The sequence below is a fragment of the Macaca nemestrina genome, chromosome 3, assembly GCF_043159975.1.
Source record: "Macaca nemestrina isolate mMacNem1 chromosome 3, mMacNem.hap1, whole genome shotgun sequence".
In the NCBI taxonomy this organism is placed as follows: Eukaryota; Metazoa; Chordata; class Mammalia; order Primates; family Cercopithecidae; genus Macaca; species Macaca nemestrina.
Genome location: NC_092127.1, coordinates 100,688,400 through 100,713,026, shown reverse-complemented (window position 1 = coordinate 100,713,026; position 24,627 = coordinate 100,688,400). Strand labels below are relative to the sequence as shown.

Genomic DNA, 24,627 nt, shown 5'->3' with positions numbered 1-24,627 from the left:
CATCAGATCTAGTGAGACTTATTCACTATCATAGAACAGCACCCATGATTCAATTACCTCCCACCGGGTTGTGGCAGGCCAATTCTCCCTGACAATCACACAGACAGGCCTGTATAGCACTCCAGTTACACTGACAGATTTCCATAGCACTGCCTTAACATTTAGCCAATAGTTAAGCCTAGGGAAATTGTTGCCCAGACATCAAAGCTAGAAATGAAACGTATGGCATATGGTCAGTAGGCTTCTCCCTAACCTGGAGCAACTCAAAATAATAGAGACAGTCTTCCTAGTGCTGGGACCCATCTGGGGTCAACGGAATCTGAGACAGGTCAAGGTGACAGTGGCAGCTGTTTGAATAGATTCATTGGAGAGTCCAGGGCAGCTCTCTGGACCAAGCTGCAAAGGAGATAAGACAGAAATAATCACTCTGGTACCATAGTAGACAGGCCTTGAAGGTACTGGGGCCCTTTTAATCAAACTTAGCAAGCGTTTTTTGCCTCTGACCTTCTAGTTGAAACAAAATTAGTTACAAATAGACTTAGACGAATGCTGTACTGCATGTAGGCACCTAACCCCAACCTATACATGCACTAAGAAAATTGTAACACTTTGGGTTGGTCTGGTGGAATTATCTCTGGCCTTCTCCCTGTATCCAGTTACATCAATAAATTCCATTCTTTCCTAGTTTGTCTGCTTCTCCTTACTGGGCCTTGAGAAAACACAGTCAGACCCAGCTTGGTTCCAGGAACAGGGTCCCTCCCACGACACATGGAAATTATGGGAGCTACAATTCAAGATGAGATATGGGTGGGGAACCCAGCCAAACCATATCACCAGCCGCACTGCTACCTCTGGGCACCATAACCAATCATTCCTGTGAGCAGATCACCGTACACAGACATGTGAGCCAGCCTCTTTTATATCAGCCTCTTCCAGACCCTGAGGATACTGGTTTACAGACGGCAGCAGCTTTGTGCTAAATGGGGAGGACCAAGCTGGATACGCAATAGTGAATTATACCAGTTTTGAAGTCCAGCTACTGCCCCCATGCACATCGACATAAAGGCTGAGATCATTTTTCTTACTCTAGCATTAAGGTTGGGACAAGGGGCCGGTGCAGTGGCTCAAGCCTGTAATCCCACCACTTTGGGAGGCTGAGGCGAGTGGATCACCTGAGGTCAGGAGTTCAAGACCAGCCTGACCAATATGGTGAAACCCCATCTCTACTAGAAATACAAAAATTAGCTGTGTGTGGTGGTATGTGCCTGTAGTCCCAGCTACTTGGGAGGCTGAGACAGGAGAATTACTTGAACCTGGGAGGCAGAGGTTTCAGTGAGCTGAGATCGCACCACTGCACTCCAGCCTGGGCGACAGAGCAAAACTCTGTCTCAAAAAAAAAAAAAAAAAAAGTTGGGACAAGGAAAGACAGAGCAAAACTCTATCTCAAAAAAAAAAAAAAAAAAAAAAAAAAGTTGGGACAAGGAAAGAAAGCTAACGTCTATACAGATTCTAAGTATGCATTTCTTGCATTTCTTGTGGTTCATGCTCATGCTACAATTTGGAAAGGGGACTATTTACTAACAGGCACTCCCCCATAAAACATGGGATTCTTCAGCTATCGCAGACAACACTTGCCAGAGGCCATAGCCATTATTCATTGCAAAGGGCACCAAAAGAATCTAACCCCTATAGCACAAGGGAACAAAAAGGAATCCAAGGCAGCAGCCCTCAAGGTACAATCTCAACAAGTTTTAGCACTACTCCTTTTTTATGACTCCCCAATAGAACCTGAGTACACCTCACAGGAAGAACAGCTAATAAGACAACAGGGAGGAATGAAACAGGTATCTTGGTGGTATAATCAAAAATAAATCTTCTCCAAGCAGCCCAATGGAAAATCATAAAAGCCCTGCATAACTCTTTCCATGTGGGAAGAGACACAACTTTGGCCATGGTAAACAAGCTCTTCACTGGATCTAACCTAGCTTCCATGGTCAAACAGGTCTGTCAAGCCTGCTCACTGTGTGCACTAAATAACCCAGGAAACAAACTGCCTCCTTTAATAGAGCCAATCCAAAGAGGGGGAACTTACCCAGGGGAAGACTGGCAATTGGACTTTACCCATATGCCAGCCTGTAAAGGATTCAAGTTTTTACTAGTACTGATAGAAACCTTTATTAGCTGGGTTGAAGTTTACCCTACCAGAACAGAAAAGGCCAATGAAATAGTGAAAATTCTCTTAAAAGAAATAATCTGGCAGGGGACGATGTCTCACACCTGTAATCCCAGTACTTTGGGAAGCTGAGGCAGGCAGATCACTGAGGCCAGAAGTTTGAGCCCAGCCTGGGCAACATGGCAAAACCCTGTCTCTACCAAAAAAAAAAAAAAAAAAAAATCATCTGGCCTTGATGGTGCATGCCTGTAATCCCAGATATTCATGAGGCTGAGGCACAGGAATCCCTTGAAACAAGGAGGTGGAGGCTGCAGTGAGCCGAGACCGCACATTGCACTCCAGCCTGGGCAGCAGAGTGAGGCTCTGTCTCTAAAATAAAATAAAATAAAATAAAATAAAATAAAATAAAATAAAATAAAATAAAGAAAGAGAAATAATCCCTTGGTTTGGGTTACCCCAGAGCCTTCAAAATAACAGCTTATCTCCCAAATAACTTAAGGGGTTGCTAAGGCCCTCAGGATCAAATTTACATTCAGCATGGAGGCCTCAATCCTCCAGGAAAGTAGAAAAGGCTAATCAAACTCTAAAATGGTCATTAAACTGTGCCAGGAAATGTCAGAGACTTGGGTCAACTTGCTCCCCACAGCCCTCTTAAGGATCCGTAATTCCCCTCAAGCAAAAATTAATATGAGCCCATATGAAATATTATATGCAAGGCCATTTTTAACTAATGATCTAATCACTGATCCAGAAACAACCAGTTTAGTAAAATACCTAATTAACCTGGGACAATTTCAGCAGGATTTACAAAAGTTTGGAACCCAGTGGTTCCCTGTACTGGGAACTAAACAGCAACCCAAAATTAGGCCAGGAGGTAAGATACTGGTAAAAACATGGAAAGAGGGATCATCTGCTCAACAGCTACAACCCAAATGGAAGGAACCATTTTCAGTGGTTCTGGCCACACCTTCTGTGGTCAAAGTACTAGGGTTAGATAATTGGATACATCTTTCCAGCGTTAAGCCTGCCATACCAGAAGTTTCTGGACCCCGAACCTGGAACTCCTACCAGCCACTATACCTGTGAACCCGTGGAAGACCTGAAGTACCTGTTTAAAAGAATGGCCAAAAGATAAGTAAACGCCTGTTAACTTTCCTTGGTGTCTTTTCTGTGTGGTCGTGGTAGTTGGGGTAATACTAGTTATTCTTACACTCTTAAACTGCCTTTTCCCAAGCGGTGGGATCATCTCCTCTGCCCTAGTAGAATCCTATCCTGTAGGACTTAAAGGAGGCAAAGTAACAAAAAGGTACATTCATACCCACAATGATTTGCTACAGGCCACACACACTGGAATCACGCATATTGGGAATTGGCTTAATTCTACAGCAGGGCCTCAATTTACCCTCTGACCGGTCATTAGGTGACCCTCAGTATTTACTAAGAACCTTGAATCTAATACAAAGACTGTTAAACACCACCAGCCCAGTCTTGTTTTTCCGTTTTTGTTTTTTGGATTTTTTTTTTAGTAGAGACAGGGTTTCACCATGTTGGCCAGGCTGGTCTTGAACTCCTGACCTCAAGTGATCCACTTGCCTAGGCCTCCCAAAGTGCTGGGATTAGAGGCATGAGCCACTGTGCCTGGATGCCAGCCTAGCCTTAGCAAAATATTGTTGGCTTTGCTTATCCCCATACTCTTCCAGGTACACTGCTATCCCAGTCCCAGCACGTTATTGGGCCCTTGAAAAAATGACTTACCACATTGCCTACAAAGGAGGAACTCTCTTCAAACTAATAAACTTAGATGACTTATACAATCAAATTACAGACATGACAAAGGTTACAATGACAGGATGAGCAGTAAACCTCCTGCAGTCTTATCAGAGCAACCTCTCTAGGGTTACATCCTCAGAAAAATCCATCTGGGGCCCAATATCAACACACACAGAGCTAGAATTCCAGGTACATTCTGTGTCAAAAGGAGCCAAAAGTCCAGTCAGGTCCTGGGGACCTTGAAAAGTAATCAGTGCAATTACACCCTGGAGATTAATCCCTCACACAATCATGTAAATTGCACAGTTACCCAAACTACGTGATTTAGAAAACCTGTATGGTTTTCATGGAAACCACTCCTACTTAAGGGCACCTTAAAAGATATTCGGTCTAAATACTGTTAAGGGAAGCCCACTAGCTGTGTCCACACGTTTCCTTGGGAAGACTGCATTAGCCCTGAAACCTTTAGCTGTCTTTTGGTTCCTCAATATGAAAATACCCCCGGGTGGTTATTGGTGGACACCAAAAGCAGCTACCTCCACCGGGAAAATAAAACCACTGGGGCAACCCAACTTTGCACGGCCCCTTTCAGTCTTTAACAGGGGCCACCTTAGCAGGGACCTTAACTACTTGGGAAAGCAAAAATAACAAATTAACCCATATGTTCACCACAAAAAACAATTTCTGTCTTGAAAAACAGGGAGCCTTTTTCCTGTACAGGACCAGCTCCTACTTACGTTTACCTGCCAATTGGACTGGAACTTGTACACTTGTTTATTTAGCCCCTGAAATTAATATAGCTCCCAATAACCAATCTCTCACTATACCTTTGACTGCAACCACCAGACACAAGCAAGCCATCCAACTCATCATACCCCTTTTAGTAGAGCTGGGAGTAACAGCAGGAATAGGAACAGGAGTTAACAGGCTGGCAGCCTCCCTATCCTACTACCAGAGTTTGTCCAATGCTTTCATGGAAATCTTGGATGACATTGCTCAAAGTATTGTCATCATACAAAATCAAATAGGCTCCCTGGCAGTGGTCACTTTGCAAAACAGAAGGGGACTAGACCTCGTAACTACTGAGAAGGGAGGCTTATGTCTTTTCCTAGAGGAAGAATGCTGTTTCTATGTCAACCGATCAGGAATAGTAAGGGATGCCACCTGAAAACTAGCTGACTGGGCCGCTAAAATACGACAACAGCTGTCGGAATCATGGGGCTCCTGGTCAAGGCTGCTGGGCTGGGGGTCATGGCTCCATCCCCTAGCCAGACCATTGCTATTGGCTATACTGGCCCTGGTCTTTGGACCATGTTTGCCAAACCTTTTAACCAAGTTCATTTTCTCTTGCCTAGAAACCAGTTAGCTTCAGATGATGTGTGACAAGGTTTCCAGCCAGTGTCAGGTAAAGGCACCACCTCTGGCCATCAAAAGGTTACCCTGTCTCCACAAGACAAAGCAGGGAGAGAGTTCTGTGGTCCCCAGTAGGTAGGACCAGCGTGTAAATCAGCAGGAAGCAGTTACAGAAGAAAAGACCATCACTCCCTCTGCCTCCCATAAAGATTTCTAGGGATCATGTCTCTCAGGGGGAAAATGAGGCAGAAGAACAGGGTCCGGAGATAGGGAATCTAAGGATAATTTGGACAGACTCCATGGAGCCAAAGAGTCTGCACACTGACCTATGATTGGTCCATTCCAGGATCTTCATTTGCATAAGGTTCCAAACCACATCAGGCTCTGATTGGCCACAGGCCGAACCTGCACTCTGGCCAATGATTGGTCCATTCCAGGACCTTCATTTGCATAAGGCATCAAACCATACCAGTCTTGGATTTTCCATGGGCCAATTCACCTCGACCTCTAATTGGTCACAAGCCAATCCTTCATTTACATAGGATATAACCCACAAGAAACCTCTAGAGGGTACTAAAGCCCCAGAAGACTTTGCTACCACAGCTCTTGAATCACTTGCTTGAGTCCGCTCCCACCCTGTGGAATGTACTTTTGCCTTTGATCCTTCACTGTCTTCCACTCTCATAAATTCACTCCTTCACTGCTTGTTCATGTGTGTTGTTCAATTCTTTGTTCAATGTGCCAAGAACCTGGACACCTTACCATCAGAACACTTAACCTGGTAACAAGATGAATATGTTCTTTCTTTTTTTTTTTGAGTTCCATTGTGCAGTGTGGTAAATATAATTAACAATACAGTATTGCACTTTTCAAGATACCTAAGAGATTAAATTTGAAATGTTTTCACCACAAAAATTGTTAAGTATTTGAGGTGATGGATGTGGGAACTAGCTTGATTCAATTATTTCACATTGTTATTCATAAATTATAAGATTACTTTGTTCCCCATAAATGTATACAATTATAAATTGCCAATTTACAATTTAAAAAAGAGAACTAGTTGAAAAATGTTTGGATAAATAATAAAGTGATAATCAAGAATAACTGTTCTTTAAGAGACAAGGTCTCACTATGTTGCCCAGGCTGGTCTTGAAATCCTGGGCTCAAGCAATCCTCCTGCCTTGCCTCCCAAGTAACGGGATTACAGGTGTGAGCCAAGAATAATATTTTTAATAAAATAATATTATGTAAAGCAATATTTCCTATATCCCTAACCTTGCTAGATATATATTTTATATTCAGAAATATCTCTAGAGTTTTTATTTTAGCAAACTGCTGAATAATTTATTTCATAAATCTGAATGTTAAGGGATTCATTAATTCATTGAATAATTACTTACAGTAGGTACTGTGTGGCAAGAACCATTCTGAAGGCACTAGCACTGGCAGGCCATCGACCAGGAGAACAATGTGGAGTTTGGCCAGGGCAGTCGGAGGACAGCCCGGGCCGCTGAGCGCCTCAACTCCAGGGGAAAACCAACTCCCTTCTGGCTTCCCCATCTGCTGAGAGATACTTCCACTCAGTAAAACCTTGCACTCATTCTCCAAGCCCACATGTGATCCAATTCTTCTGGTACACCAAGGCAAGTACCCAGGATACAGAAAGCCCTCTGTCCTTGTGACAAGATGGAGGGTCTAATTGAGCTGGTTAACACAAGTGCCTATAGACAGCAAAACTAAAAAAGCACACAGTAGCACAGCCCACTGGTGCTTCAGGAGCAGTAAACATCCATCCCTAGACACTGGCGTGGGGTCAGAGCCCCACAACCTGCCTGTCTGTATGCTCCCCTAGAGGTGTGAGCAGTGGGGCACTGAAGAAGCGAGCCACTCCCACTTCGCACGCCCTACGAAGGGGACAAGGGAACCTTTCCCGTTTCATTGTTAGAGGTCAAAGCTTTTTCCATGGCACATGCCCAGTCTACATGACTTGAAGTTCTGGCTCTGTTATACCTACAAGGTAACTGGCCATTTTGTTATCAAGACAGTAGGCCAGTTTGGGCTCTGAGGTTATAATATACGGCCATCTGAGTTTTGACAGGGATTCCATGGGGATAGGCAAGCTGGAACAACTGGAAATCCATAAGAAAAAAAATGAACCTTTATTCTTACCTTATACTGATGCAGGAATTTTTGCTTCTTAGCTCAGCTAAAATCCAGGTTCTTGTTTCATGACCAGGAACAATTAGGCACATGAATACATTGAAAGGTGAAGAGTGGCATTTATTAAAAGAAAGCTCTCAGCAAAAAAACAAGGAGGGTCCTGCCAAAAGGCTCCCAGCTCACAGACTGAATAATAGGTCTACGCACACAAGCTGAAGACGTCTTGCTCCTCCCTGCTGCATAAGGCTGAATTCCCTGTGGCTGCAACCCACTCTCCCAGTGCAGGTGGGCCCCCAAGTGCCTTGTGGGCATGCCCAGACAAGACCCTGGGCAGGCTTCCGCAGCTGCACAAAAGCTTGTGGGGCAGGTCAGAGATTCTCCAGGGACCCTCCCTTATCTGCCTCCTGCATCTATCAATACTATAAAGAATAATTCATTTTAAATATAATGGAAACCAAAAATTATAAAACTTCTAGAAGGTAACAACTGAGGAAATCTTATAATCTTGAGTTTAGCAAAAACTCTTAAGTAGGACAAAAAAGGTATGAACTATGTAAAAGAAAAAATGGATAAATTACATGAAAATTTAAAACTTCAGTGCTTCAAAAGACACTTAAAATGAAGAGGCAAGCCACAGACAGGTAGAAACCATTTCAAAACGTATAGCTAATAAAGAACACGGTATGAAACATATAAAGAACTCAAATATAATACATAAAGAACTCTTAGATAATAAGTCAAGCTAGCTAATAAATAAATGGTCAACACATTTGAATACACACTACACAAAGAAGAGATACTCCTGCCTTGGCCTAAAAAAGAGCTGGGATTACAGGCAGGAGCCCAGGCCCAGCCTTGTCAGTTGATTTTCGGTGACCCTTCAGAGGGCAAAGGGGAAGTTTTCTCCTGTTTCCTACAACCGACAGGCTCATCAATTGGTGAATGGATAAATAAACTGTGGCATATCCACACGATCGACTACCATTCAGCAATAACACAAAGGAATTACTAAACACAATAGGATGAACCTCCAAGCATTGTGCTAATTTTAAAAAGCCAGACATCACTTAGGTATGGTTCCGTTTGCACGCATTCTAGAAAAGGCCTAAAGCACACCACTGTTGCCAGGCACCCAGGAGTACATAGCTGAGCAGGCGCGAAAGGGGTGGGGGAGGGGTGGCTGACTGCATAGCTCTGCCCAGTTTTATCACGGTTTGAGCCCCGCGCACAACCCTCTTTTTTTTTTTTTTTGATAGGGAGTCTCGCTCTGTTGCCCAGGCTGGAGGCAGTGGCGCAATCTCGGCTCACTGCAAGCTCCGCCTCCCGGGTTCACGCCACTCTCCCACCTCAGCCTCCCGAGTACCTGGGACTACAGGCGCCCCCCACCACGCCCGGCTAATTTTGTTTTTTGCATTTTTAGTAGAGACAGGGTTTCACCGTGTTAGCCAGAATGGTCTCGATCTCCTGACCTAGTGATCCGCCCGCCTCGGCCTCCCAAAGTGCTGGGATTACAGGCGTGAATCACCACGCCCAGCCGCGGCGCACAACGCTTAACAAACTTTGGCTTCCCTTATCCCGCCCTCTGGAAATGCGTGTGTCAGGGTGCCTCCTAGTGGAACTGCAGCGTTTCCTCGAAAGCCATTCTGTCCAGGAGTTAAGGTGGCCGCTGCACGCCCGGGAACTTTCTCAGTCCAGCCCACCGGCCTTTACCCTAGCCAACGATCTGTTGCCTTTGGCCGCCTGCCTAGTCACATTAGTTTCCTTTTCCTTTTCGATTCCGCCCCCTAAAAACAACAACAAACATTCTGTTTCGTTTCTCATTCGAGCTGCAGGCTCCGCCCCCAAGCTGCACGTGGGGGGCGTGGCGTCCGGGCAGGGGCGCAATAGCTGAGGCTGCGGTTCCCCGACGCCACGCAGGTGGGCGCAGCTGGTTCCCGCTCTGCGGCGCGACGCACGGGGCAGTGGGCGCGCTTAGTCCTGGGACAACGCGTTCTCTCCTCTCCCCTCTGGGCCTGGGACCCCGCAAAGCGACAATGGAGCGGAGGTCGCGGAGGAAGTCGCGGCGCGACGGGCGCTCGACCGCGGGCCAGACCGCCGCGTCTCAGCCCGCGAAGTCTCCGGACGCGCAGCTCTGGCTCTTCCCCAGCGCCGCGGGCTTCTACCGCGCGCTGCTGCGGAGGGCCGAGGTGACGCGCCAAATCTGCTGTTCGCCGCGGCGCCTAGCGGTCTTGGAGCGCGGCGGGGCGGGCGTCCAGGTTCACCAGGTGCTCGCGGGGAGCGGCGGCGCCCGTACGCCAAGTGAGTGGGGCTGGTGTGTGAGGGCTGTGAGGGGCGGGCGGTCGGAGGTCCGCGCCTGAGGGAAGAGAGCCCAGAAGGCCGCAGACGCGCGCCTGGCTCGGGTCGTTTCGCCGACGGCGCACCTGAGCTTTTTAATCCTGGTCCGTGTCGGGTGCGGGGTGAGCGGGATGCTGGCGACCAGCGAATCCTCCACTCAGCAAAGTGGCCGGTGCGGGGCATGCGGGCAGCATCTTCATCCTTTTAGCCAGTCTGGCTTTCTCATAGGTTTCTGTTCAAGTTTGTCCCCCCGTCCTCCGCCCGCCACATTTTCCACTAACTCGTTTTGAGAAAGTAGTCACTGCTCCAACTTTGGGAGCCATTCTCAGTGATGGGATTTTACCTTGGCCTTCAGTTGCACTTCCACGTTCTCATCGAAGTGGCGGAAATAATTGCCCACGTTCTTTAAAATTTTGCCCATCTGTGGAGTGAATAAATTGGTATCTTGCTGCGAGTTTATTTTGCGTTTAACTACTGGACGTTTGCATTCCTTTTTCAGTAAACTGCCTATTTGTCTTTGCCTGGGTTTTAAAAAATTGAGTTGTTAAATCTTTTGCTTATTTGTATGGAAGAGGTATTTGAGTATTGAATAAGAATAGCCTTTTGCCCATTGTACATGTTGTAATATTTTTCTCACTTTGCCATTTGTGGATGTTGTTTTTTATTGTGCATTTTTTTGGGGGTAGTCAATCGATTTTTTGTCTGTTAAAGAGACTTACAGATTTTATGTTAGGTTGGAAAGCTATCCACACTCCCAATATTTTTTAAAATGTACTCATCTTTATAGTAATTTTAAGGTTTTGTTTTTTTTTTTAAAGTTAAAATTTTTCGTATGCTTGGAATTTAAGTACTGAGGTAGGAGGGGAGCTAGATTTATTTGCTTTTCCAAATGCTTAGCCGATGTTCCAATACCATTTCTTAATACTTCCTTTTTTTCAACTGACTTGAGATGCTGAGACTCTTTAAAGGAAACCATAGGTCCGCTGGGCCATTTCTTATTACCAAACTGTTTTGGTTCCCCTAGCATTTGTAATATGGTTTGTGCTTTGAGATTTTCACATGAATAGATTCTATTTCGTTAGCATTGAAGATGAAACAAGGTCCCAAAACTATCCTAGTTTAATTTTTGTGAACAAATTAAATAAGAGTACATTTTAACTAGTGGACAGTTTAAAATCTCTTAACTTTAGAAAGGGCCAAATGTGCACTAATGCCAGTGAAAAATGTTTTCAACAGCATCCTCTTTAAAAATAGTACCCCAAACATAAACTTTCCCTTTAAGAATATAGGCATTGGCTTCTATTGGGAACTGTTGGGAGGTGTTTATTACTGTTATTTGCTTTTTGGGAGAAAGGAATGTATTTCAGAATACACAATCTATTTGTTCTTGAAATGAGTTATGTTGTCTTAAAGTTATATTTTCTTATAGACCTTTTCATCTTTGTCATTTCAAATTTCGTTTGTCTTCACTTAATAAACAAAAACCTAAAAGCAGATATTTAATTGGATATTTTAAGGGTATGTTCCATTTACAACAAAGTATAAATCAGTATTCTTTCTAATTAAAAAAAAATATACGTCAAGACAATTGTCATTCCTAATTTGCTTTGCCTACCAGAATTTTCTTAAGAGAAGTTCATGGTAAGTCAAAGCTTGTCTAGTTGAAATGTTTCCCAGATGTTTTAAGTGTATTATAATGAAATTAGTAATACAGTGGGTAATAATCAAAGTGATGATAGTTCCTGGTTGGATTTGCTTTGTAGAATGCATTAAGTTAGGAAAAAACATGAAGATACATTCCGTGGACCAAGGGGCAGACCACATGCTGATTCTCTCATCAGATGGAAAACCATTTGAGTATGACTACAGCATGAAACATCTAAGGTAGGGAACTTTTTTCTTTTATTAAAATTAATTTTAATCAAAAGACAATAATTTTTGTAGGAAAATGTTACCATATCTGATTGTTGTCCCCTGCTTTATATAGTAGCATTTTAAGTAAATGATAAATTCTGAACTGACCAGTAAAGTCCTTACGTCCCCCAGGGCAGGTATCATGTGTTGTTTTGGCATTTAAAGAAAATGATTAAATAGTCTGCCTAGCCCTAAATTGGACTTTCACATTCATTAACTCATTTGATCCTCACAATAGTTCTGTAAGTTCAATTTCTGGAAATAAAAGTTTTTAACCTAGAAAAAATACACATTATCATGAAATGATTTGAGACTTTTCCCTAGTAGATTATATGAATTAGAACTCATTTTCATCTTGCATTTATTCCTGCATCATAAAATTATTGTTTGCATAGTATTTTATTATAATTATGTAATGCATGTTTTTTCTTACACCACTAATTAAAACATGTAGTATTTAAAAAATAATTTTAGATGTACTGAATGTGATGCAATAAATTGAAAGTTTTTTCTTGAGCTTCATTTCTAATTAAATACTATTAATAGTTCTGAAATCCGTGTTGTAACTTTCATTATGGCGATTAACACAAAATGTATTTTCCTTCATCAGGTCTGAAAGCATTTTACAAGAAAAAAAAATAATTCAGATCACATGTGGAGATTATCATTCTCTTGCACTCTCAAAAGGTATTTTTCTGTAATATTAATAGTTTTGTAGAAGTAATACATGTGTGTATATGTGGAGCCAGTAGAATGTCTATATTTCACTTGTAACAGGACGGAAATACAGTTTTAAATTTGATATAGTTCCGAATACTATTCTTAAAGCAAATACATAATGAGAGAATTCTTGGATCTGTAAAATGTTCAGGTTTCCATAATTACTATTCCTAAATTTGATATGATGTTTTTATTTTTCAAGTATGAAACAGTGAAAATTTTCTGAATAATCAAAACTGTTTTCTCTACAGCTGGTCCAGGCCTGGGGCCACCCTTTTCCAGAAACTGCTTCCCTTTTCCTAACACTCTTCCAACTTCCACTCTTCCAGCTCAGAATCCCCTTTTGTGGCCAAGCTGCAGGCCTCTGATATGTTTTAACATTGCCTTTTGAATTCAAGGATTCTCCCTAACCCTGTAATATTTCCCATTTTCTATCGGACATTGTCATGGTGGGAAATGGAAGCAGTGAATATGAATTACTTCCTAAAGAAACTTGACTATGAGGCCAGGCTTGGTGGCTAATGCCTGTAATCCCAGCACTTTGGAAGGCTGAGGTAGGAGGATCACTTGTAGCCAGGAGTTTGAGACCAGCCTAGACAACATAGGGAGACCCCATCTTTACAAAAAAACCTTAAAAATTAGCTGGGCGTGGTGGCTTGCACCTGTAGTCCCAGCTACTTGGGAGGGTAAGGCAAGAGGATCCCTTGAGCCCAGGAGTTTGAGGCTGCAGTGAGCCATGATCGTGCCACTGCACTATAGCCTGGGTAACTGAGCGAGACCCTGTCTCAAAAAAAAAATGTACTGTGAATGGAATAATTAAGATAGCAGTAGGGTAATAGAAGGGAATTCGGAGTCAAGGGAATTTTTGTTAATATATAGCACAGATGTAAGCATGTTCATAAACTGAATAGAATCTGGGATTCAAGGGAAGTTAATAATTAGTGAGTATTGACCTTCATTTCAAAGCCTGTTGAGATTTGATAGTATGAACTTGTATTGGAAAAAACTGATCATTTGACTTCATTAATTCATTAACAAATATTTCATATTATCTACTGTGTTTTGATTATGAAGATGAAACACACACACCCTGCCTTTAAGAAGCCCAGGGTCTAGAGGCGTGTATGTACAAGGGATATTCAGAGTTTATTACTAGTAAATCACAGTACAGAAATAATAAAAGTCGGGGAAACAAGAAAATAAGCTGGTCATGCTCATCATTATATTCCTGGTGGTTGACAGGTGCATGAAAATTGTGTGTGAAGGAGAGGCTCTGCTTCCCACCAGATCCTGCACAGTATCTTGCAAAGAGATGCCAGTAAACCTTAATTCTCTGGTGTATTTTTTAAGACTCTATTAGATATTGTCAGCTCTATCAGATAACATCTAAGAACACTCCCTAAAAAATGTGCTCCATATATTCAGTTAATGGAAGAAGAAACTGACTCGTTCGAACAACTGTAATTTGAAATTAATTTTACAGTTGTTGATTTGGGATCTTGTAATTTCAGATGAATTTTACAGTTGTTTATTTGGGATCTTTAGGCACATGAAAGGGAGGGAGATAGAGAAAACAGTAGCTCTAGGGTTTTTCGCAGAGGTAGATTGCTTCTGTTTTTCATGGGCCCATCCTCTGAGTGTTTTACAGTAAGTATTTCTTGAATTTGATTTATAATCAAATTTATGATGTTGAAGATATTCTTTAATATGTTCAAATAGCTTCACCTTTGAGGTGAGGGATACAGAAGTGTAACTGTCACTGCTAAAGAGAAGATTCTATGTTTTTCTGTCAGACATAGGGGAACTGAGAGTACCATCAGTGCAAAGGTACAATATTGTGATATTATACTATGTAGAGCATGCATCATGCTTTAGGGTAATGCCTGCTGCATTTTAAATGGAATAAAACAGCATTTGCTTTGTTTATGTCAAGGTGGTGAGCTTTTTGCCTGGGGACAGAACCTGCATGGGCAGCTTGGAGTTGGAAGGAAATTTCCCTCAACCACCACACCACAGATTGTGGAGCACCTCGCAGGAGTACCCTTGGCTCAGATTTCTGCCGGAGAAGCCCACAGCATGGCCTTATCCATGTCTGGCAACATTTATTCATGGGGAAAAAATGAATTTGGACAACTAGGCCTGGGCCACACTGAGAGTATGGAACACATTCTCAGATTCCTGTCACCAACACTTAACACTTGTTAGATGAATTGAATGGACCTCCCTGTCAAATAATGGTTCAAATCTTCACTTCGATTTGCAGTACTCTTCCTGATTACCTCCCTGTCTTCAGGGCAGAATCAGTCCGAGAGGCATGGGTAGTGTGGAAGTTGTTACTGTAATTGAGACATGTTTCAGAGCTGTGTGTGAGATGGGAAAGGGCATTGAATTAGGGATGAGAACCTGGATTCTGATTCCCACTTTGTAGTTTACTAACTGCAAGCCTTGCCCAGTCACTAAACTTTTCTCTAAACCTCATTTTCTTTTTCTATAAAATGACAAGTTTGTATGAGATGACCTTTAAAGCCTTTGCACTTAAAGTCTGCTAGTGTATTATTACAAAAGAAAACTAAAATTATATTTAAGAAATCACATATCCTGATCTTATTCTATAAGGTATCAATTATGTCTGTAAACACACAAAAACACACATGAAGAAACATGTAATTTCCATTATTGAACAAAGCTGATGGTAAAATTTCTCATGATCCCAAAAAACTCATTTAGAGTTTTCAGGTGTAAGAAATTCTGCTCCTTTACCCAGCTGTGGTACTGTATGCATTTCCCTGGATCACTGGTTACTCATTTCTCTCTGACACAGTGCAATGCTCATTACACAGAATAGCCAATAAGTCAGTGTTAGAAAAATATTCAAAGGAGAGAAGAGAATAAAGCAGCCGTTAAACTACTTTGGCTGAATCTCTGAGTGCTTTGACATGAAAATAATCATGAAGAAAAGAAGAGGTAGTGTGAGGTGATGACACTAGTAGATAATTTGAAAGAAAAAGGAGGGCCGGGCGCGGTGGCTCAAGCCTGTAATCCCAGCACTTTGGGAGGCTGAGACGGGTGGATCACAAGGTCAGGAGATCGAGACCATCCTGGCTAACACAGTGAAACCCTGTCTCTACTAAAAAATACAAAAAACTAGCCGGGCGAGCTGGCGGGCGCCTGTGGTCCCAGCTACTCGGGAGGCTGAGGCAGGAGAATGGCATGAACCCGGGAGGCGGAGCTTGCAGTGAGCTGAGATCACGCCACTGCACTCCAGCCTGGGCGACAGAGCGAGACTCCGTCTCAAAAAAAAAAAAAAAAAAAAAAAAGGAATTGCTATGTTCATTAAAAGTAATTCTAGATGGGTATTGGAAATATCTAATGTGCTGCAATTAAAGTGAGTGAAGTCAGAATTGAGAACAGGCTTTAGGACGTGGTTTGACCCTTTCACAGGTGGGTGCCCCTAAGTGTGACCCTTTTGGCCACTGGTCCCACCTTCACCCTGAGGCATAGGACTTGATCCTAAACATGGCAACATAGAGCCTTTCTTGTCAGAATATCACGAGAACTGTTGTTGCTGGGTTGAGAAGCAGCAGTCCAGGTAACTGCAGGGTGAAACTCAGCATTTCCTTTTGGTCACTTCAGCTATTTTTTTCCTTACATAGGTAAAGATTCTCCTTCCCTTATTGAAGCACTAGACAATCAGAAAGTTGAATTTCTCGCTTGTGGTGGCTCTCACAGTGCCCTGCTCACACAGGTGGGTGTACCCTTGTCTCTTTTTGGCTGTATTTTTAGAAGAACATTTTGTATGGGAAGCTAGTGTTTCCCAGGGAAGAAAGGTCATCACTTCCTACATGTAGGACTGTCCTTCTGATATTTAGGAACTTTACTTTGACAGTGCTTTTTATTAGTTATTCACTTTGCATCAGTGAATACTACTTTTTTATTTTATTTCTCTAGCATCTGATATGACATTCCCTTTCCTTAGGATGGACTGCTGTTTACTTTTGGTGCTGGAAAACATGGGCAACTTGGTCATAATTCAACACAGAATGAGCTAAGACCCTGTTTGGTGGCTGAGCTTGTTGGAAATAGAGTGACTCAGATAGCATGTGGAAGGTAAGTTGTAAAGTATCAATGAAAATTGATAAAATGAATACAATAAACTAGATAGTAATTTAATAAAATTTCTATCAGTTTCTTTGAGATTTAAGTATCATACATTTTCAAATCAGTGAAAATGCTTAATTTATATTATTTAGATAAACGTAATACCCCTTTTACTATACATGGTTGTTTTCTTTGTTGTTGTTTTTAATGAGCAGATGCAGTTCACTTTCTGCTGTCTCCTTAGTGAAAATACCTTTGTAACTATTCAGGTGCACTTTTGTCTTTAAGAAAAATAAGTCATTGTTTATTTGGGAAAAGTAAAGCGCGAATCACAAAGGATTATTCATTAATGTAATCACCCTCTCTCACAATGCCTTGCGGCCAGCATACTTTTTAATTACCAGAGTTCTTTCACTGTAGCCTGCGCTGATCATGGTAAAGTATAAGACATAGTCAGTGATGGTTTGAGTGAAATATTCCTGAAAAGTTTAATTTTCACAGCTCTTTTTTAGAAAATAAAGGTAAAATGTCTTGCTCAGACTCCTTGGTTTATTTAAAGGTTTTTTTGTTTTGTTTTGTTTTGTTTTGTTTTTGAGGTGGAATATTGCTCTGTCGCCCAGGCTGAAGTGCAGTGATGTAAGCTCAGCTCACTGCAACCTCCACCTCCCAGGCTCAGGTGATTCTCCCACCTCAGCCTCTGGAGTAGCTAGGATTACAGACGTGCACTGCCACAACTGGCTAATTTTTTTTTTTTTTTTTTTTTTTTGAGACGGAGTCTCGCTCCATCGCACAGGCTGGAGTGCGGTGGCACAATCTCGGCTCACTGCAAGCTCCGCCTCCCAGGTTCACACCATTCTCCTGCCTCAGCCTCCTGAGTAGCTGGGACTACAGGTGCCTGCCACTATGCCTGGCTAATTTTTTGTATTTTTAGGAGAGACGGGGTTTCAACGTGTTAGCCAGGGTGGTCTCTGTCTCCTGACCTTGTGATCCACCTGCCTCGGCCTCCCAAAGTGCTGGGATTACAGGTGTGAGCCACCGTGCCCGGCCACAACTGGCTAATTTTTGTGTTTTTAGTAGAGACGGGGTTTCACCATGTTGGCCAGGCTAGTCTTGAACTCCTGACCTCAGGTGATCTGCCTGCCTTGACCTCCCAGAGTGTTGGGATTACAGGGGTGAGCCACCATGCCACTATTTAATTTTTTGGTCATCAGATATATCAGTGCACGTCTTGCCAGGGGGATATTGGGAGTTGATGGGGTTAAAAAAAAATTCTCCCCCGTATACACTACTCTTTTGGGCAGTTTTTCCCTCACTAAACATAGAGCAAAATTCAGACTGTATTTGAATTTTGGGTTCATTTGTTAGTTTACTGAAACCATTCTTGTAAAAAACTAACATGCATACTTTCAGTCTGATTTTCTTATAATCTTGGAGTAGAATTACATAGATGGGTAATATTAAGGTAGACCAAATTATCGGAATATGAGTCTGTTCACCAAACAAACATCTCTTCAATATTGATACCTCATTCAGTATCTCTTAACCAAAGCAGTCTTATTACCTCTTTGGATTCTTCATTACATACAATCCTTTTGAGTAGCATGTGTTACAAGAGAAGGAGGCAAGTTGGAGATCTGTCTTAATGCACATCAGGGCAATACCCCTACTAACAGGACAATTCACTGGAAAGACTCGGGAACTTACTGAAAGCTATTATACTCATAGTCACATTTATTACAAGAAGAGGATACAAATTAGTACCAGTGAAAGGAAGAAACATAAGGGTAGGGTCTAGGAGGGCTCCAAATGCTGAGCTTGTGGCTGTCATCTCCCCTTGGAGGAGGTGGATGGTGTTATCTCTTCTGGCCTGATAATGTGACAGGACATACAGAATTTGCCAACCAATCAGAGAAATTTACTCACCCAAGTTGAGAGTTGTTTTTGTTTTTTCTGGGTTTTTTTTTTTTTTTTTTTGGAGACAGTACAGGATGTACATAATTTGCCATTCAGTCACAGAAGTTCACCTAAGTCAAGAGTTGTTTTTTGTTTGTTTGTTTGTTTGTTTGTTTTGAGACAAGGTCTCACTCTGTCACCCAGGCTGGACTGCAGTGGTGCTATCATGGCTTACTGCAGCCTTGACCTCCCAGGCTCAAGCAGTCCTCCTGCCTCAGCCTCCTGAGTAGCTGGGACCACAGGTGCGTGCCACCGTGTCCAACTAATTTTTAAATTTGTTGTAGAGATAGGGTCTCCTTATATTGGCCAGGCTGGTCTTAAACTTCTGGGCGCAAAGTATCCTACTGCCTTGGCCTCCCAAAGTGCTAGGATTACAGGCATGAGCCACCACACCCAGCCTAGATTGAGGGTTTCTATTGGGATTTTATTGCTGAGGCATGATTGGTTAAATCATTGCCAGGTAGTTGAACTTAATCTCCAGCTCTGCCCTCCTGTAGGTCTGAGGGCTTGGGAAATTCTGTGGGTTTAGAGGTTACCTCCCAGGAACTGGGCACCAGCCAGACCTCTCTGGGCAAGGCAGATTCCTTGCTACACAACAGTATAGTGGAGATACAAACAAGCAAAATAGGAAATCAGTGTGGTAAAGGTCTTTGAGAAATTAAATGGGAACTCAACTGAGTCTTCCAGGATGGGAAGAGAAGGGACTCAGATGGTTTCCAAGTGACGGTGACTCAAACTGAAGTTGAAAAATGAGCAGAGGGCAAGGGGAGGTGCTTGTTCCAACAAAGGGAACACCATTCGCCAAAGTGTGACATCATGGTCTTGAGTGGCCTTTGGGTTCCACAGTCTTTTCAGGTACATGTTGATTTCTTGGTTTCCAGATGGTTTTCATCCTTTAGGAGATGTTTAGTTTCACTCTCACTGGGTAACATAGTTTTGGCAATTTACTGTATTGCTAAACACTCTCATCATTGTGGATAATTAAGGATTGACCATATGTGCTTTTATTTAATAGGTGGCACACGCTTGCCTATGTTTCTGATTTCGGAAAGGTCTTTTCCTTTGGTTTTGGAAAAGACGGACAACTGGGAAACGGTGGAACACTTGACCAGCTGATACCGCTTCCTGTGAAAGTATCATCAAGTGAAGAACTCAAACTTGGTAAATTCTTTAGGAACATAGGGTTTGGCGTAGTATCTTTTTAGAGAAAATGATTTTTCTAACTGGGTAATGTGGCAAAGAAAGCAGTATATGACTATGAAGGGAGTTTCTCTAAATATTGGTTTCATTTTTTTACTGGTAAACAATTCAAGAGTCAGTCTGATTTATTGAGGCAAAATAATTATTCTGTATTACTCCTTCAGATTAGGATTAATGTGAATTTAAATGATAAAATACACAATGGATTCAGAGGCATATGCAGCTCTCATTCCAGTTTGCAAGAGACTTAACTAATTCTGTGGTGGCTGGTTGCCCTGGTTAAGTTGATCCACAGTCATATAAAACCCTCAGAATAATGAGCAATCAACATATACGTGGCACTGAACTGCACTCAGCACTTACTTGTGTTATCTCACCAATCCTTGTAACGGTTCTGGGAGGTGTATTCTGCCACTTCTGTTTTATTGGAGGATAAAGAGACTTGGAGAGAAAAGGGTTAGCCACTTACTCATGGCCAGTAAGTGGTTTGTCTGGAGTTGAACCGGTGCCCTTTATGACCTCAGTCTGAGCTCTGAAACACTCCACTATAGAAGCACCTTGGAGCATTTCTGTTACTTGTTTCTGAAAGCTTAGTGGTGACCTCAAGTGACAAAATTTACTCATTTCTTGTGGGAAAACGAACAGTAGAGTTATTTTCTTAAGCAGCATGTATTATCTTTGATTCCTTATAACCAGTTACATGGGCTTAAAGTACTTATATTCTTTATAGCCAGCGTCATTGGTTAAATCTTGAAAACATGGTTTTTAGTAATGGGAGTTGGGCCAGGTGCAGTGGCTCACGCCTGTAATCCCAGCACTTTGGGAGGCCGAGGTGGGTGGATCATGAGGTCAGGAGATTGAGACCATCCTGGCGAACACGGCGAAACCCCATCTCTACTGAAAATAAAAAAAAATTAGCCAGGCGTGGTGGCGGGCGCTTCTCCCTAGTAGTCCCAGCTTCTAGGGAGGCTGAGGCAGGAGAATGGCATGAACCCGCAAGGCAGCGGAGCTTGCAGTGAGCAGAGATCGCACCACTGCACTCCAGCCTGGGCAACAGCAAGACTCCATCTCAAAAAAAAAAAAAAAAAAAAAGGTAATGGGAGTTGAATTAAACTGATAGCATTTAGCTAATCAAATATTTGCATTTTATATATAAATATTTATGTATATTAAACTGATGTCACATGTCCACCTTGTGAATTACGTATGTTTGCCAACTAGACTTTACTCCAAAGTATATGTATTTCAGCTTCTTAATTGGTGGAGGATGTATTTTGTCTATTAAGATGACTACGTTTAAGAAGAATTTGAAGTTATTTAAATTGAACATGCCTGTTTGTGCCAAATGACTTTCTAACACTCTTACTTTTTGTGCATCCTTTCAGAAAGCCATACCTCAGAAAAGGAGTTAATAATGATTGCTGGAGGGAATCAAAGCATTTTGCTCTGGATAAAGAAAGAGGTAAAAATAGATCTCCAGGTGTTCTATAACCTGGTATTTTAAGCAAAACTAAGGGTTCTAGTATCCAAGTTTGGTGAATTCCAAAATCATCGGTTTACTAGGCTGACTTTTTGGGGGATAGCTGGACATTACTGATCCTTTATTATCTAAACTACATCAGTATTTTCCCACAAAAATCAGCAAATTTTTCTCTGGTGAATGTCTAATCAATGTGATTTCCATAGACTCTACTTACCTTTTGGGGGCTGCTTGCCAATGATGTTTTGTCCGTATCCTGGCAAACAACAGAGTGGCAGATTCTAAAAATGACTTTGCAGGCCAGTACTCCCCAAGGTTCATGGGCTTGCAAATAAAATGTCCGTAACTTCCCTGCCCTACTTCACCAAGTGAAATTGAGTTCCTCACACTTCTGCACACAGAGCTTTCAGGATCTTCCCTTCCTTTCAAGGCTGTCTGATGTTCAGTTTAATTTGATTGTATTTGTATAAAGTGCTGAGTGTTGAGGCCCTCAGAGAAATTTACTTTCAGTCTAAGCCCCTTTGGACGAGAAAGTGGCAACCAGGCAAATGATTGATTACTTATTGGTTGAGTATCACTTTGTGATTGTCCCAGGGCTGTATTACCCGTATTTAAAAGTCAGTTTTACCCTCTAGAGTGTACCTAAGAGTTGAGTACCTATCTCTGATGTGTCTAAATTATTGTATTTTACTTTCCTGTTTGTTTACAGAATTCCTATGTTAATCTGAAGAGGACAATTCCTACACTGAATGAAGGGACTGTAAAGAGATGGATTGCTGATGTGGAGACGAAACGGTGGCATAGCACAAAAAGGTACATCCCACAGTCTGACTGTCTGCTTATATAACACTCTCAAGTATCATTTCCCAAACTGGTTCTGCACAGCAGTATAAGATTTTGTAGTCAGGGTTTTCCAGCGAAACAAACTAATAGGATATGTGTGTATTTCCGTCTCTACCTCTGTCTCTATCATGTCTGTCTGTCCATCTATCCATCTATGGAGGGGAGGGAGAGAGAGATTATTTTAAGGAATTGTCTCGTGAGATCGTAGGGGCTGGCAAGTTCAAAATCTGTAGGGCAGGCCAGCAGGCTGGAGACTTGGGGAAAAGTTGATGTTGCAACTCAAGTCTGAAGGCAATCTAAAAGCAGAATTTCCTCTTCTTTGGGTGACCTCAGCCTTTTCTCTTAAGGCCTTCAACTGGATGAGGCTCGCTAACATTATGGAAGGTGCTTTCTTTTTATTCACTCGTTCAAGTGCTTTACTCAGTTTACTGTTATAAATGTTAATCTTGTCTAAAAAAATATTTTCATAGAAACATCCAGAATAATATTTGACCAAATATCTTGGTACCATGGCCTAGCCCAGTTGACATATAAAACTAACTATCACAACTAGCATGTAAGCTCCATGAGGACAGCTTTCTTTACTGCAGGGCTTCTCCAGGCCTCTGTTTATGTATATTGTGACTCTCTGGCCAGAAAATACAGTCTATAGTGTTCCCCAGTCCCATTCGATACTGGAACCATTAGTTTGTGTTCCTGTTATTCTTAGCCAAACAATTTGTACCATTCTTCTCTAAACCATAGAACTCCTACAGTCTTATAGAACTCCTGCCTATTCTTACAAACATCATCTTTTAGAAATATTTTAAAGTATGACTTTCTAATTCTGGAAAATGATTGTACAAAATGGTTGCACAAAATAATTGCATCATAATTTGCAAGCATAAATAATTAAGAACTGTACAACTACTGCTAAGATGAAACTCAGCATACTTCTTCCCCCATTTAATTTCTGGTAATTTATTTTGTTTCTACTTCAATGGAATAGAAATAAATAGGACTTGCATAGTTGGTGGGGTGGGAGTATTTTGTTTGTTCAAGAAAGTTCTGACCATAAATCAAGCCTTTCCTCTTTATTTGAGGCTTCTCTTAGTATGTATAAACTTTTTTATTTCCCATGTTTGCCACTGAAATTTTGAGATTTACCAAACAGAATGGACTTTTGGAAGCCAAGATAATATGCGTACAGATAGGAGACAAATGGAGAGGTTAGAAGGATTGTTATAAGATGTTGTATTTATCATGTTTCATGCTATAAAGAGGCTGTGTGTATGTATACCATGTGGTTTGGTTTAACCAGTGTCTTATTACTAATACAGGGAAATCCAAGAGATATTTTCATCTCCTGCTTGTCTAACTGGAAGTTTTTTAAGGAAAAGGTAATATATGTAATAAATTAATTGTATTAAATTGTATTAAGAGTACCATGAAAGAGGATAAAAAATGATTGGAGGGTAAAATAATTAGCTGTGTGTTCATCCCTTTCTAAAAATTGTTTTTTAACAAAAGTAAATATATGCTTGCTGTAGAAAATGTCAAAAATACATACAATAAAAAGAAAGTGAAAATCTTCCATAATCCATCACATAAGAGTAATAGCTAGCACTTATGTATATTATTTTTTCATGCAAATGTATTCTTTTACAAAAAATGAGATCATACTGGTTTTTTGTTTTTGTTTTTTGAGACGGGGTGTTACCCTGTCGTTGCCCATGCTGGAATGCAGTTGTGTGATCTTGGCTCATTGTAACCTTCGCCTCCCAGGCTGTAGCAATCCTCCCACCTCAGCCTGAGTAGCTGGGGCTTCAGACATATGGCACTACACACAGCTAATTTTTTTATTTTTTTGTAGAGCCAGAGTTTTACCATGTTGGCCAGGCTGGTTTCGAACTCCTGAACTCAGGCAATTTACCAGCCTTGGCCTCCCCAAGTGCTGGGATTTCAGGCGTAAGCCACCATGCCCAGCTGGATCACATTGTTTATACGTTGTTTTATACTTAATGTTTGCCCATTTTACATTTTGTTCTATCTTTTTTGGTGTACATATGTGTGTGTGTGTGTGTGTATATATATATATATGTATTTTTTTTTTTTTTGAGACAAGGTCTCCTGGAGTTACAGCATCATGGTTCTTGGGCTTAAGCATCATCAAACTCTTGGGCTCAAGCAATACTCCCACCTTAGCCTTCCACGTAGCTGGGACTACAGGCATGTGCCACCATCTCCTGCTAATTTTTTAACTTTTGTAAAGACAGCAGCTTTGCTATGTTGCCCAGGCTGGTCTTGAACTCCTGGCCTCAAGCAGTCCTCCCACCTCAGCCTCCCAGTGTTGAGATTATAGGTGTGAGCTACCACACGCAGCCGGTAACATAATTTTAATGGCCTCATGACCTTCCATTAGAAGGTCTTCCATGAGAAGATACTTAAACATTTCATTAATGACTTTATATTGAAGTACTAAGAAATTATTGGTCAGAAGCTCCCTCTTTTGGTTCCCACTTTTCAGTCCATTTAACTGGAAAAAATGGATGTATTTTTTAGAAATGGGAAAAACCTTTATCTTTTTTCTGTGGAGCTCCTTCCTTCCTTCCGTCCTTCCGTCCTTCCTTCCTTCCGTCCTTCCTTCCTG

General features: G+C 41.8%; 1 protein-coding gene across 1 annotated transcript in view; it reads left to right on the top strand.

The window, feature by feature from the left end:
* The first annotated feature begins 9,339 nt into the window (after positions 1-9,339).
* Positions 9,340-24,627, top strand: part of LOC105479682 (HECT and RLD domain containing E3 ubiquitin protein ligase 5) — a 50,167-nt gene continuing 34,879 nt past the window's right edge. The window contains exons 1-10 of the mRNA XM_071092602.1: positions 9,340-9,754; positions 11,554-11,674; positions 12,315-12,391; positions 14,358-14,579; positions 16,078-16,169; positions 16,401-16,531; positions 19,491-19,636; positions 21,061-21,137; positions 21,865-21,968; positions 23,318-23,377. Of these exons, the coding sequence (XP_070948703.1) occupies positions 9,490-9,754; positions 11,554-11,674; positions 12,315-12,391; positions 14,358-14,579; positions 16,078-16,169; positions 16,401-16,531; positions 19,491-19,636; positions 21,061-21,137; positions 21,865-21,968; positions 23,318-23,377 (1,295 nt within the window). The 5' untranslated portion in view covers positions 9,340-9,489. The remainder of the gene's footprint in view (positions 9,755-11,553; positions 11,675-12,314; positions 12,392-14,357; positions 14,580-16,077; positions 16,170-16,400; positions 16,532-19,490; positions 19,637-21,060; positions 21,138-21,864; positions 21,969-23,317; positions 23,378-24,627) is intronic.